Below are 13751 nucleotides of genomic sequence, written 5' to 3'. Positions count from 1 at the left end.
CGTCACTCATACAAAGCATTTGAATGTTGAATGGAAATACACGTTTACTCACACTCTCCCGCTCTCTCGGTGTGGGGGCTTGTGACGTCACGCGTGAGTACAGTGTTATTGACATGCGCAATATAACAACCTTTTTATTGTGTTAGCACCGGTTAGTGGCAATCAGCTGTTTTATATCACCACTGTCAGTTTAAGTATTAGTATTCGTTTTTTTGTATATTTATGGTGAGCCCATCAACATTTCAATTGTAATGGCCAACGGAGTTCTTAAAGGTTACACGCGCTCTGCCCCAGCAGCAACTTGTGAAATTTCTAATTTGGTAACATTCATCAAATGTTCAATTGCATAACAAAATTGTGGCACAGTTTATAAAATACATTTCCAAAGCATTTCTTTTGTACGCAACAAATAAAGTTGGGACTTCGATTACATTTAAATAAATCAATCGCTGCTGAATTCTCAGAAATCACAACAACAAAAAACATTCTTCGTTGGAAAATAAATGCGGTTCATTGCCATTCGCACTCTCTCGCTCTCGTTCTCTGTTTGAAACATTCTCCAATCAGACGTTTTCTTATTGCCCGCCAATTAAGCCACGCTCGAAATTGCCAAGCAATTAATGCCCAGTATTTGTGTAAGCGCATCCCACTGTAAAGAGTGCTCTGCTCTCCCATATAACACACAATCTAATCTACGCATCGGCATATTGATCATAAATTAATAAGGTAAATCCAGTTATAATAACCGTGCGTAATTGCAACACCCGGCATGTCGTCTGGGACCAAAAATAATGGCCACTCTGGAGCAGTTTACGCCGTGCTCTCGACGCCGAACGACGCCGGATTTGGAACGCGCCAGTTCGACAGGTGAGTGTTGTCGCGTTGTTTTTTACTTCATTGTCAACACCATAAAGTGACAATAATTGTGCTTAAAAGCGGTGATACAAAGTGTGTCAGAGTGATTCCTACAGTCAGCATCACATTTACATATCTCAAAACAATGATTGCCAGAGATCAGAGACAAAAGCGGAACAATGTGGACTTTGACACATGCTTATTAGAAGAAGACAATTTCTTATCTAAGCTGCATATTTCAAAACCATAATAAAGTTAGATCATAAACGCACAAGATTATATAGATATATATGTATGTATATCAAGCAAATTGTGTACATTATAATAGCATTTCCACTTATATTAGGCAACGAGGCAACAATAAATTCCTATGAACACTTTGTATAAGGGTATAAAACTTCTCTTCCAATTGGACTTGACACAAAACGAAGCTTTTATCTAAGCGTAGTAAGCGTAATAAACGTTGAAGATATTAACGAAATACATATATAGCCAACCATTTATAATCCCTTTTGTACACATCAATTTAGCGTTACCACTTATATAAAGTAACGAGGCAACAAACAATTCTTATATAAACAAATTTCCCTTCCACGCTTTCCATATTAGGTACATTTCTGACCCAAGTCCGGTACATTTTTTGAAGTACGGTACATTAAATTATTGAACCTTTTCACAAGCGATTGTGAATTAATATAATAGAATAAGAGTAAAAGAGCAAAATTTAAGTAAAATTTAGGAAAATAAAGTAAGAAACATAAGATAGAAGATTTTGTGAAATTAAATATTATACATTTTATGCAGTAATAAAAGCTTAATCCATAAAAATTTAATTAAGATTGTATATTAGGTGTGTAAATTGCTTAAAAATTAAGATATAGGATATCCCAGAGTCGAGTACGCCAAAATTTAGCTTTTTTTCATTATTTTTTGGTAACTTATTTCACGAAAATCAAAACCTGTTTTTAAGTATCTGAAGCTTGAAGACCCCAAATTGTATACCTGTTAAATGTACATAAAAAATACATACAAATGATGTATGTATATGAACATAGTTAGTTTCAGATTCGTCATGGTCTGAAGCGACAGTAAACAATGTCTGTAGTCGAATGGATGTTTATTAGCCAGCGTGACGTCGAGCTCATAAACTAATTCAATTCAGAAATTATCTCGTTTTGAAAATACGTGTGGAAAGTCGGGTGAGAATTGCTCCACTTCAGTTTATAGCTGCAGACGCCCACGTTACTATCTTGATTAGAAGTGATTTGTTTCTAATTGAAGCGTCTTCCTTTCTCAATTATCAATTTTACTGTTATCTAACACTTGACGCTAATATTATAGCACTTAAGCAAACTCTCGCTTTTCAGCAACAAATGTAATGTAAATATATATACAAATAAATATATACAAATACTTTTGTATATTTCTGGTCTGTCTTGTCAACGACAGCACAATATTTGATTTCGAAATTACTGATAATATTTCAGCATAGGTCAGCTATCGTATTTCACACAGCAGTGCCATGGATTATAATATACAGTGCACTTCAAAAGTATGTGCTTATAAATAGCGAAAATCTTTTAATGCAAAATTTCACCGCAAACCTCAAAACTTTTCCATTATCTACCAAACGAACAAAGAGTGTGGAGCTTGTATAAAGCTCATAAATAATCCATTATCAAAGTTTGTTTACATTTACAGCCTTTTTTTAAAAATAAATGAATCTGTATTTGAAGTGCTTTTTCGAAATTGTATTTATTTAAACGCTTGATAGCATTATCAAAAAAAAAAAGCTTTTTGGTGTGTAATTAAAGGTAAACAAAGATGTTTACTCTACAATTAATAAGGAAACTCGAGAAAGCAAAAAGATTAACAATTATGCTTGACTAAGCAATACCCGGTACTTAAAAGTTTCAAACAGAAAATATTAAAGAAATATAATTTAGAGCAGTTAAAAATATAGTTTATTCCTATGGAATAGGAGCTTATGAAAAGTAGCCATTAACAATTATACTGACTTAGCAATACCCGGTACTTCAAAGTTTTAAACTTAAGATATTAAAGAAATATAATTTAAAGCAGGGTTATGTTAAAAATATAGTTTATTTCTATGGAATAGGAGCTTATGAAAAATATAGCTGATTTCAAACTGATTCTAGACAATCAAAAAAAGTTTTATTCAAAGTTATTATCTTATAAATATTGAGATGAAATTGAATCGTTTTAAGCCTGATGGATAGATAGAAATACTTGTTTCATATTCTGTGCTTGACCAGTTAGACATTATACCCTATTCCACATGTTTACTGGATATGTGTAAAAACAGTTGATTAGATTTGCAGCGGAAATTGTTCAGACTACACTGAACTACAATTTCAGGGTAATGTGCATTGTGCAACCGCAGAACTGCAGACAACATTTGTGGCCTGGCCTCATTCATTGTGAGGCAAGGCAAAGAATTAGACTTCTCTACGTAAATCCAGAATAAACCTTATCTAAACACCATTTTCGACTCTCCACAGATGCGCCAACGACGAGTCGAGCGAGCTGAGTGCATTCTTCAGGAGAGCCTCACGCCACATCATTGCCAACAACAAGATGGAGCTTAAAGCCGCAGGCAATGCGTTCAAGAATCGCAATTGGATCGTCGATCTGCTGGCCATATTCTTTGGCATCGGCACTTGGCTGGGCGTCAATGGCAGCTTCATTCAGTTGCCGTTGCTGGTGAACGAGGCGCCCGAAGGCTGGAGTCTGCCCTCGTATCTCAGCGTCATGGTGCAATTGGGAAATCTCGGACCACTGCTCTACACTGCCTTTCAAAAGTACTCACCCTGGAAGCTCAACGATGGCTGGACCATCCACGCAGTGCTCGCCATTGGCACGCTCTCTTGCATCTTCACTGCCTTCTTCTACAACAAAACAGCCACGATCATGGGCAACGAACACAGCGTGGCGCTCTTCATTCTGACCATCTTCACGGCAGTCAATGCGTGCACAAGTTCCGTGCTCTTCATGCCCTATATGGGACGCTTTAAGGAGCAGTACATGGTCACCTATTTCATTGGCGAGGGCTTGAGTGGTCTGCTGCCCAGTGTAACGGCTCTCATCCAAGGCATTGGCAACACCGGCAGCTGTGTGCTGGTGAATGTGACCGAAACAGGAGAGGAAATTTACGAGCAGGAAACGCAGCCGCCGCTCTTTGACACCAAGGTGTTCTTCCTCATCTTATTTGGTCTGATGGTGCTCAGCTATATTGGCTACACGCTGCTCCATGCACTGCCTTTGTCAAAAAAAGAATACGCTCAGGTGACTGTGAGCAAGGGCAATAAATACGAGTATGGACAGGATGATAATCAGCCCACCAAAGTGGAGAAACTAAGTAGGGGGCAATACATTGGCATGCTGCTGTTGATGGGCGCCATCTCGTTGTTCAGCAATGGCATGTTTGGCAGCATTCAATCCTACTCGAGTGCTCCATATGGCACAAGGGCGTATCATCTGTCGGCCACGTTAAGTGTGATTGCCAATCCGGTGGCCTGTTTCTTGGCCATGTTCCTGCATTTCACATCACTGCGCGTGATCTATGTGCTCTCCACGCTCGCTGCAATCCTCACCGGCTATGTGTTTACCACCGCTGTGCTGAGTCCCTATCCGCCACTTTATGATCAAACTATTGGCATGGTCTTGGTCGTAAGTTTGCACTTAATTCTCTGCGCCATTCGCTGTTATATTAATGATGCAACTTTCTTTTATTGCAGGTGACAGCTTGGACTCTGGTGCTGGGTATTGTTAGCTACACGAAGCTGGGCATCACCACGGTTATGCGAGCTCAGGGCGGACAATCCTTGGTCTGGGTGGGCGCCATTACACAGCTGGGTTCAGCCATTGGCGCCGTCTCCATATTCTTTGCAATTAACTACACACGATACTTTGTGGCCGCAGATACGTCTTGTTGACACACGCACGTGATTTTTATCATCATCTTTTACCTCGTAGTCCATTTTATTAGTTGATATTGTAGTTTAGTTCATAGCGTTAAAAAGTTGCAAGAATTTATATCAAATATATATTTGTACTTAAACTTGAGCTTGCATTATCAAAACTGAAATTTGTTATGTATCAAGATTGCAACGACTTATCTACTTCACTGTCCACATCTCCCTCGTATCCGGAGTTCGTGTGGGATCGGTTGGGCATAATATCTGTGTTGCTCTTGCTGCTGAAGCACATTGCGAAGTTTTGAAGTGGATTCTTGCCCTGCTCAGAGGCTTGATTGAATGCCCGTATCTTCTCCCGCAAACTACAATTGGCACTCGGACTAGCACCTAAAATTTGGCTGCCCTGAGGCGATGCTTCACTCGTTCTCCAGCCATTTGCTGTCAATTGATTCATCATTGTTTGCACTTTGTTCAATGATTCATTGGCCAGTTTGCAACACATTAGACTGTCTTGCAGCAAATGACTTTCGTCCAGACGTCGATAATCCGCAATAATTCCCTGAAGATTTCTCACTTCGTTGCAGCTTAAAGCTTGACCAGAGTCGCCAGAATGCATGTTTTCGAATTCCATGATCAAGCGCTTGATCTTCGTGATCTGCAGATCTGAGCCCGCTTGACTTAATGTCAGCATCGTGGACACCTCGCCTAGTTCCTTGATCAAGCTTACCGATGAGTTAATTATTTGTGAATGCTGTTTTACGGTCAGCTTGAGACGATCCTGTAGATTCTCTAAATAGCTGCAAATGTTGGTCTGTCGATTTTCTTCATCATTTGCTTCCAATATAACTGCTGAGATTTATTATATAGTGGATTCATATCTTTGATTGACTTAAGTCTATATCATACCACGAATTTTCTCTTCACTTTTGTCGGCATTGTCCATTGAACACAGGAAATAAGGTTTTTAACTACCGAAATTTAATATTCTGATTTAACTACTGCTCTGTTTAACAAATTATTTACTTCAAATCATAGCTAGCCCAGATTGAGCTACATTTTGAATATTGTACTTTATAGAAAATATAAATTTAGTTTCTCAATCGTAAAGAGAGCCACTTTCTAAGAAGAGGAGTTCCAATTTGAGGTAATTTTTATTTTAAAGAAAATAAATAAATCATGCATATTCTTGTATTACCTATATTTGATGAATTCCAGCGCTATTAAAATATAAATTCTAATTTCTGAAAGATTCAAAGATCTACAAATTTTAATTTGAAAACCTATTTTATATTAACATTTAATTCCTTACACTTTTGTTATTATCTTATTAAGCATCTTTCTGTGCATAATTAAAAAATATTAAATTAATTATTATTATTGTAATAAATCCTACATTAGAGTCTTAAGGCTCTTAAAAAGGATTTATGTAAAATAGATTTTAATTTTATTTGTTAACTCTAATTTTATTAAACATTTTTGTCACTGTAAGTAACGCCGCTTTTATTTGTTCACTGTTTAATAATAAATAATAATATTGTTGTAAAAGCATTCAAAACATTTCATATTCAAATAAAAACGTCCAATTGGAACGTTCGGCCATCGACACGAAAGCATTTGACTTCGTGTTGGAGAGCCGAGCACGCTGTCATCTCTAATGTCAATTCGGCACCGTCGAACAGCTGTTTTTACGCTTCTCGCGTATACTTTCTGTTTTCATTTTGATTAAAGCATATTCCGATGATTAAACCAGTCGAGAGTCGCAGTCGCCGTCGCAGTCGTCGTGAGAAAATCATAGCGGGAGTTGTTGCGTGGAAAAGTCGCATTTTAATGGAAAATTGCAGCGTAAAATGAGCAAATCGCTGTCACACTCTATACAAATAAACAAAGAATTCAATTACAAATAAACGGTGAGAGAGTGAAGAGTGTCAATTGAGAGAATTAACAGTGGAATACAAGAACAACAAATACAAAAGAAAAAAAATCTAACGCCAACGCAAGAAAGCGACAACTACAACAACCAGACGAAGACGAAGGCGTCAGCGTTGGCAGCGACGTCAGCGTCAAAATGTATACAATGGCGTTGCAATGGCAGCAGCAGAAACAGCAGCAGCGCCTCCTCTGAACCCGAACTGAACTGTTGCTAGCAGAGCAGTGGGCGGCGGCAGCGCAGCCCAGCGTTAGGGTTGCCTGCGAGTGCGAAGGAGACAATTAACCAACTAACAAGCATTTGCCATAAAACAGACGAGATCAAAGCATCAATCATGAGTTATATGAGAAGCAGCTGCGGCTCCAGCCTCAATCTGGATCATGCGCTGGCCGCACGCGAACTGGATCACACGGAGCGCAGCAATCTGGAGGCGAGCATCTTCAGGCAGCGTCTACAAGCGGCCGAGAATCTCTATCAGCGTAATTTAGCCGGCCACTATGGCTGTGTGAATGCGCTGGAGTTTAGCCATGGTGGCGAATACTTGGCATCTGGTGAGTCTCCTCCAACCTGTTGCTGTTTGCCACTCAATTAATCTTCATCCCTTTTCAGGTGGCGATGACAAGCGTGTGCTGCTGTGGCATGTGGATCAGACGCTGGCGAGTGTAGGGCAGGAGCAGCCCAATGTCATGTACGGCGAACATGCCAGCAACATCTTCTGTCTGGGGTTCGATAGCCACAACAAGTATATCTTCTCTGGCGGCAATGATGATCTTGTCATACAGCATGATCTGGGCACGTAAGTAAAGTAGCTGCTCCATCTAAGAGTTTCCAACTTAATTAAAAGTAATCTTCTTTTAGTGGCAAGAACTTGAATTACTTTTCTCACGATGGTCCCGTTTATGGCCTCAGCGTGGACAGGACGAGCACGAATTTGTTCAGCGTCGCCACTGAGCATGGCGAGATTCTCGTCTATGATCTGCGTGCGGGCAAAACGGATCCTTTGGCCATTGCCAAGTTTCGGACGCCATTTAATGCTGTTGAATTTCATCCACTCAATGGCAACTTTTTGGCCACCGCCAATGCTAAACGTGGTGCTCAGCTTTGGGACCTGCGTCATCACACACAGTGAGTGACTTTTGTCAGCTGATGTAATCGCTTCTTTACACATTTATATTGCTCTTTTGCAGAGCTCTTTGTCAATACAATTACATAACCGAATCTCCCAGCTGCATGAGCGTGCGCTTCAATTGCAATGGGAGCTTATTGCTCACCCTGCATCGTCGCTTGCCACCCATTTTGTATAGTCCCAGCTCATCGGAACCGTTGTGCTCCTTTTATCATGATGAATACTTTAATTCCTGCACCATGAAGAGTTGCACCTTTGCTGGGCCGCAGGATGAGCTCGTCGTCTCTGGTTCGGACAACTTTAACATGTTCATCTGGCGTCTGGATGGCGTTGATTGTAAATACTATTTTCTGAATTTATCATTGCATTATTAATTGAATTACTTTTACTTTTAGTGGAGAAGAAGAATCAGTGGATAGATACGCTGCCTGTGATTCTGACTGGGCATCGTTCCATTGTCAATCAAGTGCGCTACAATCGTCAACGCTGTCTACTCGCTTCCTCTGGTGTGGAGAAGATTATCAAGGTAGGAGAGATATCTATATGAGTTTGCTTAAGGATGCCAATCGAAACTGCATATAACATACAGCAAAAAATCTTTTTGCTGCCATCTAGAATTTCTAATCAGACCTCTTATATGTCCGCCCGTTTAAATTGATAGAGCTCAAAGACTTTAGCAGATGGCAGAATGAAATTTGGGAACAATAGTCTTGTAGGTTCTACACAGCTAAAGCTGAATTTAGAATTTTCTTTCTACGCATCTAAAATCAAATATCATTTTTAGACGCTGTTAGAACGCTACAAACTTGAAACTTTGAAATATAAGATGCTCTTATTACTTTCCATTAAGATAAAAGTGTAAGTAGTTTAGTTTACAGCTGTAATTGAAAATTTTTCTAGATGTTTGATGTTTTGATGTTTATATTAACTAACCTTAACGAATTTGTAATCAGCGAACGAATTTGTAATCAGCGTGTCTATCTCTCCATTGCTATGAATTCTTAGATCTCAGAGCTTATAAAATTTGGCTCAACTTAATTAGGAGACAATAATAAATAAAAAAAAAAAATAATGATAATAAGGATATCCTAAATAGTTTGTAATACATATATGAAAGCAGCTGTATCGCTTTATACAAGTCAAAAATATGTGCAGATCTCTCGACTAAAAATTTGTAACCTAATCTTCATTTCTTCCCTGCAGTTCTGGAGTCCCTTTGCCCAACATGGCTGGGAGGGTTCGTTGATGGAGCCTTCCGATACGCCTTATTGCACGCGTACACTGCATCGCAATGCGTCGGATCATGTGTCTCAGGATTTCAGCACACGCAATATGGAAGAGGATCAGGTGATGCTTGCCTTCTTCGACACGTTGGTACAACGCGAGCTGGAAGCGTGGAACTGCATGAGCAGCACAGGCAATGCCACTGGACATCAGACAATCAGCAGTGACAGCAGCTCAGCCAGCTCCACGGAGCACAGCGAGAGCAGCACACAATCGGAGGAGGAGCAGAGCGAAGTTGACACCCCCAATGTTAGTGAACTGAGCTGGCTAACGCATCCGAATCGCATCTTCTATCTGATAGCTAAAAAGCGCCGTGCGCTGTTGGAGCTGGCAGTAAAGGGTACCGGAGGACAACATCGCAATGTGGAGCAGCTGCTGGCTCGACTGATGGGGGAACAGCGACAAGTGGCCACACAGGCGCGTATCAGCGAGTGGCTGGAAGAGACGCATCGTCTATTTGGCGATGACGATTTACCCACCACATCCGCTGAGGCGGCGGCAAGGGAACGCAGTCGTCGGGAGTCCATCTCGCAGCCCGCCAGTCGCAGTCCAAGGAAGCCGCCCGAGCTACGCAAGGGTAAGTAAAAAAAAGTGCTGCAAATACTTTATTTAAGCCAGAGCTCTAGGAGCCAAACAACTGCAGCGAGTGCACAACCAATAGCCAAGGCGTAGAAGGCTAATTGCACATCCTTCAGAGTAAAGACCTTCCATCTGCTCGCATTTAGTTCGGCCAGGTATTCGGGGTATTGAAAGATATTCATCTTGGCGCGCTCCTTCATCTCGTCAATCCAAAAATCCAAAAGACCGCCGGCCAAGATCTGCTGGAGTATGGCATTGATGCCTTCCAAGTACGCTGACGGCTTTGGCAGAACATAGCCAATGTGATAGGTTTTCGGGCACTCGGGTATCTTGTGCACCTTGTGCGTCTGAATGTAGCGTCTATCGCTCAACTCCAGACTCGCTGAGCGCGTTACGCCAGCGAATTTTCCCAGCCTGGAGACCATATTGATAAGGCGATCCTCCCCCTCGCCCACCAACATCATCTTCGCATCAAGTCGACGATAAACCTCCGAGTCGTGGCCATAGAACAAATCATCCTTGAACGCCGGATGCTTAATGTAGATGGGCAATTGCGATTCATCGAGCTCAGCCAATGTATTGGGATCACGATAGTATAACGGACGTATGTAGGCAGTGGCCAAGCTGGACTCCAGCAGAGCGCCGAAAATAACGCTGACCAGACAGATGGAAGCGAGAAAAATTCGCTCCGAGTTGTAGGGCGGATATTGTACAATATTGACGCGCACCCAAACCACCCAAGTATCGATAAAGATGCGCCAAGCAGTGCTAAGATAATGCATATCTTTTCTATTGGCCTGTTGCTGTTCCTGTATACGCTCGATGCGCAGGCAAAGATTCAGAGCACGCAAACACATCCAGATAAAGGCACAGATTATGCCGACAAGCAAAAAGCAGAGCCAGACATCCGGACGAACAGCAAAGAGTGGTACAATCGATTGGGGAATACGCTGAGCCTTTTGCACATAGAGGCAGAGATCATCCATGTAGACAGCGGCGGAGAACTGAATGCGTGCAGTCAGGTAATCCTTGATAAAGAAGCCAGCAAAGATGACGTCCAGTTCGTGGCGATGGGCGCGTCCCACACCGCCGCTATAATTGCCATCAGGCATCAGACCGCTATAGAGGAAGAAAGGAAACATCATAAGAAATGAGTCAATAATGTTATATCCATCAGTCTGTCTAACCGAAGATAGATCTGAGCAATTATGTTATATTACCGGGCAACACCAATTTTCAGGACAATATGCTTAGAAAGACAAAGTATATTTAATATTCTACAATTTTGAACTACCAAAAGCCATTACTAAATTTTTCAATACAAGACAAAAGTCCAGAAGTGTCCCCTATTGTTGCTATTTGCATACTTTTAGCCACTGGAGAACCACACATCATATTAAGGGATAATTAATTAATTAATTAAGCTTATAAAGTTACAGTTTGTTTTAAAGTTTCGGCATGTCCCTAAAGACAATTGTAAAAAGAAATTTGGAGGAGCATATTCAAATGGGTCTCCGAGAAACACTATAGTGAAGAGTGAAAAGATACTATCTCTATACTCAAACTAAAATAATTTCCAGAGAAAAGCTAGATGTGTATTTGTATTTTTATTATAGCAATAATTAAAAACAAGTAAGAAAGTTACAGTCGAGTGTGCTCGACTGTGAGATACCCGCTACCCATTTTTAATAAAGGCAAAATTTTGCGGTATCATTTTGAAAATATACCGAAAATACTTAAAAAAAATACTGAAAATATACCAAATGGTATGTTTGGTATATCAATATAGTACCGCATTCAAAATATACCATAGACGGCTCAATATACCAGATTGTCAGCCAAAGTAACTAAGACCCTTATAAGTAGGCGTTTTTGCCCATACAAAAGTATTTCTTTTATAACTTCGACAACTTTTTATCTGATCGCAACCAAATTTTCAGGAATCATAACTACTATAGTTATTATTATATATACCAAAATTTGCAACTCTAGCTTTAAAATTACGCTTGTTATTCGATTTTTTTGATTTGCGGGGTCGGAAGTGGGCGTGGCAAAAATTTGAAACAAACTTGATCTGCGTGCAAGCATAACAAATGCTGTCGAAAAAAAATTATAGCTCTACCTCTCGTAGTCTCTGAGATCTAGGTGTTCATACGGACAGACGGACGGACACACAGACACACAGACGGACAGACGGACATGGCTAGATCGTCTCGGCTGTTGACGCTGATCATGAATATATATACTTTATAGGGTCGGAGATGCCTCCTTTTACCTGTTACATACATTTCCTGTCGGCACAAAGTTATAATACCCTTCTACCCTATGGGTAGCGGGTATAAAAACTGAACTAAAGTTTCTATTGTTGTGTTCAAAATTAAACCAGCTAAACTCAACAACTACTCACCCGAAGAACTCGTCGTCCGGCCACACGTAGTTCAGGGTTAGATTGAGCTTCTTGGCCACAATCTCGCCTACATTGGCATCGGGACCAGTTACTCTTAGGACCTGCTGTTTCTCACCATCGCCATAGAGAGCCGAGTAGACGGAGTCAAAGATGTAAGCACGCAATGCATAGCCATGAAGATTGGCGTAAATGCGTCGATAGCTAAAAGCATCCTGCACCAGGATAATGCTATCTTGAAAAGGGTTATAAAGTAGCAGTTGCTCTGCCTGCTGTTGAATGTAGTAGATGCGATTGTGTCCTTGCTGATGCCAAACTGTCTGCATGAACTGCTGCAAACGTTGTTGCTCCTCTTCTATAGTGTGTAGCAAAGCAATTATATAGAAGTTGCCAGTATCTGAGAACTGATAAAGCTGCTCTTCTAGTTCCTGCACAGTGTCATAGATCAAGAAATGATGCAGCAACTTGGAGACGAACACAGACTGCGCCACTGACATATCATTGGAGACAACTATTGGAATATTCGATTGTTGCAGCAGACACTTGACCAGCAAGTTATCGCTTTCCCTTAGATTGTTCAAGTGTAGCTGAAGCGTATCGTTGAGGTGCTCGAGTATTGGTGCCACAAGTCTAGCGTAGCTATCGATGGTAGTCGCATTGTCCTGCTGTCCAGCATTGGGTCTGATTGCGACCACGAGAAACAACACAATTAACTGTAGCTTTAGGTGTGCCCCCGACGCCATTGTGAGTGCAACTGAAGCCGCCACAGGGATTGACCAGTATTAACCTGTATCTCAGGTGGGCAAACAATAGAGCAGTGTCCAGTTGACATCTGGGGCTGGCTAACATTTGTTTGCCGACTGTCAGCAACAGTCGAGCTAACAATAGTCAAGGCGGACACAGACACACACACACACAGAGGTTCCACCCTTCTCACGGTGACACCCACAATTATTGGCAAGTGTCGGGGTTTTGTTTACCTAAGCAGCAGAGTCAAGCTTCCGATTCAAAAGGCAAATTGAGTCGAAGCCCACCACGCCCTCAACTATTTGTCACTTATTATTTATTTTGTTTCTCTCTCCTTAATTCTTGACAGTGGAATCGCTGCAGACCTCTTTTGAGCAGCTGGATCGCAAGCGAAAGCTGATGCGTTTACGGTTTGCGGCCATCAAACGAAGATGCACGGTGCGACGTCCAAGAGTTGAGGTACAGGAGAATGATACTGCTGATGCCTACGATGCGGACTGGCCTGAGGAGGAGGATGATAATGTGGCGCCTTTGGCGGCGCACGAAGCTAACGATGTCAACAACGACGATGATGACAGCAACAGCAATCCTGATGACAGCACGTCCAACACATCGATGGAGGCACAATTGTCGCAGGCGCCAAGCACCTCCAATTCACTGCATTTTCTGCTGGACGCCACCGAGGCCAACAATAATAGCCAAATGGCCGAGAATAACAATAATAAAATCAACAATCTAATCCCGACCACTGGGACCTGTCACTCAGAGACAACCACATCCACTACGTCCTCCTCGAGTCAGGCAAACATTTAAATTCAATTCGGAGCAACATGTTTGTGCTCGATAAAATTTGCGTTTGAGTTCTGTGAAACTGCTCTTCCGTTTTCTAAT

General features: G+C 41.3%; 4 protein-coding genes across 5 annotated transcripts; 2 read left to right on the top strand and 2 right to left on the bottom strand.

The window, feature by feature from the left end:
• Positions 1-200: 200 nt before the first annotated feature.
• LOC117576378 (solute carrier family 52, riboflavin transporter, member 3-A) lies at positions 201-4931 on the top strand. Its single transcript, XM_034261076.2, has 3 exons — positions 201-867; positions 3378-4545; positions 4614-4931. Exons 1-3 carry the CDS (start codon positions 770-772, stop codon positions 4809-4811), a joined length of 1464 nt encoding a protein of 487 aa, XP_034116967.2. The 5' UTR covers positions 201-769; the 3' UTR covers positions 4812-4931.
• A 7-nt stretch (positions 4932-4938) lies between these two features.
• Positions 4939-5822, bottom strand: LOC117576380 (uncharacterized). 2 transcript variants are annotated; one of them, XM_034261078.2, is made up of 2 exons: positions 5700-5822; positions 4939-5642 (listed from the first exon to the last, which is right to left on the bottom strand). In XM_034261078.2, the coding sequence occupies exons 1-2, from the start codon at positions 5734-5736 to the stop codon at positions 4975-4977; spliced, it is 705 nt and encodes a 234-aa protein (XP_034116969.1). In that variant the 5' UTR covers positions 5737-5822; the 3' UTR covers positions 4939-4974. The 2 variants fall into 2 exon arrangements, with proteins under 2 accessions (XP_034116969.1, XP_034116970.1); XM_034261079.2 differs by having other exon boundaries at positions 4939-5639; positions 5700-5813.
• A 703-nt stretch (positions 5823-6525) lies between these two features.
• On the top strand, positions 6526-13719 carry LOC117576377 (DDB1- and CUL4-associated factor 5). Its single transcript, XM_034261075.2, has 7 exons — positions 6526-7271; positions 7330-7516; positions 7579-7845; positions 7908-8182; positions 8242-8372; positions 9050-9707; positions 13210-13719. Exons 1-7 carry the CDS (start codon positions 7055-7057, stop codon positions 13671-13673), a joined length of 2199 nt encoding a protein of 732 aa, XP_034116966.1. The 5' UTR covers positions 6526-7054; the 3' UTR covers positions 13674-13719.
• LOC117576379 (uncharacterized) lies at positions 9701-12538 on the bottom strand. The gene is made up of 2 exons (XM_034261077.2): positions 12117-12538; positions 9701-10828 (listed from the first exon to the last, which is right to left on the bottom strand). The coding sequence occupies exons 1-2, from the start codon at positions 12437-12439 to the stop codon at positions 9736-9738; spliced, it is 1416 nt and encodes a 471-aa protein (XP_034116968.1). The 5' UTR covers positions 12440-12538; the 3' UTR covers positions 9701-9735.
• Positions 13720-13751: the final 32 nt, after the last annotated feature.

This window comes from Drosophila albomicans, chromosome 2R (genome assembly GCF_009650485.2).
Source record: "Drosophila albomicans strain 15112-1751.03 chromosome 2R, ASM965048v2, whole genome shotgun sequence".
Lineage (NCBI taxonomy): Eukaryota > Metazoa > Arthropoda > Insecta > Diptera > Drosophilidae > Drosophila > Drosophila albomicans.
Note: the sequence above shows the minus strand (reverse complement) of the source record. Positions and strands in the feature narration are given on the sequence as shown.

Bases quoted from the DNA above. Each gene is read 5' to 3' on its own strand.
- LOC117576380 (XM_034261078.2), bottom strand. From the start codon at position 5,736: ATGGACAATGCCGACAAAAGTGAAGAGAAAATTCGTG. The intron at 5,643-5,699 runs GTATGATATAGA...AATAAATCTCAG, and splicing joins AAGTGAAGAGAAAATTCGTG to CAGTTATATTGGAAGCAAAT.
- LOC117576378 (XM_034261076.2), top strand. From the start codon at position 770: ATGTCGTCTGGGACCAAAAATAATGGCCACTCTGGAGCAGTTTACGCC. The intron at 868-3,377 runs GTGAGTGTTGTC...GACTCTCCACAG, and splicing joins GGAACGCGCCAGTTCGACAG to ATGCGCCAACGACGAGTCGA. The intron at 4,546-4,613 runs GTAAGTTTGCAC...CTTTTATTGCAG, and splicing joins CTATTGGCATGGTCTTGGTC to GTGACAGCTTGGACTCTGGT.
- LOC117576377 (XM_034261075.2), top strand. From the start codon at position 7,055: ATGAGTTATATGAGAAGCAGCTGCGGCTCCAGCCTCAATCTGGATCAT. The intron at 7,272-7,329 runs GTGAGTCTCCTC...ATCCCTTTTCAG, and splicing joins TGGCGAATACTTGGCATCTG to GTGGCGATGACAAGCGTGTG. The intron at 8,183-8,241 runs GTAAATACTATT...TTTTACTTTTAG, and splicing joins GCGTCTGGATGGCGTTGATT to TGGAGAAGAAGAATCAGTGG.
- LOC117576379 (XM_034261077.2), bottom strand. From the start codon at position 12,439: ATGCAGACAGTTTGGCATCAGCAAGGACACAATCGCATCTACTACATT. The intron at 10,829-12,116 runs GTGAGTAGTTGT...CTTCCTCTATAG, and splicing joins CCGGACGACGAGTTCTTCGG to CGGTCTGATGCCTGATGGCA.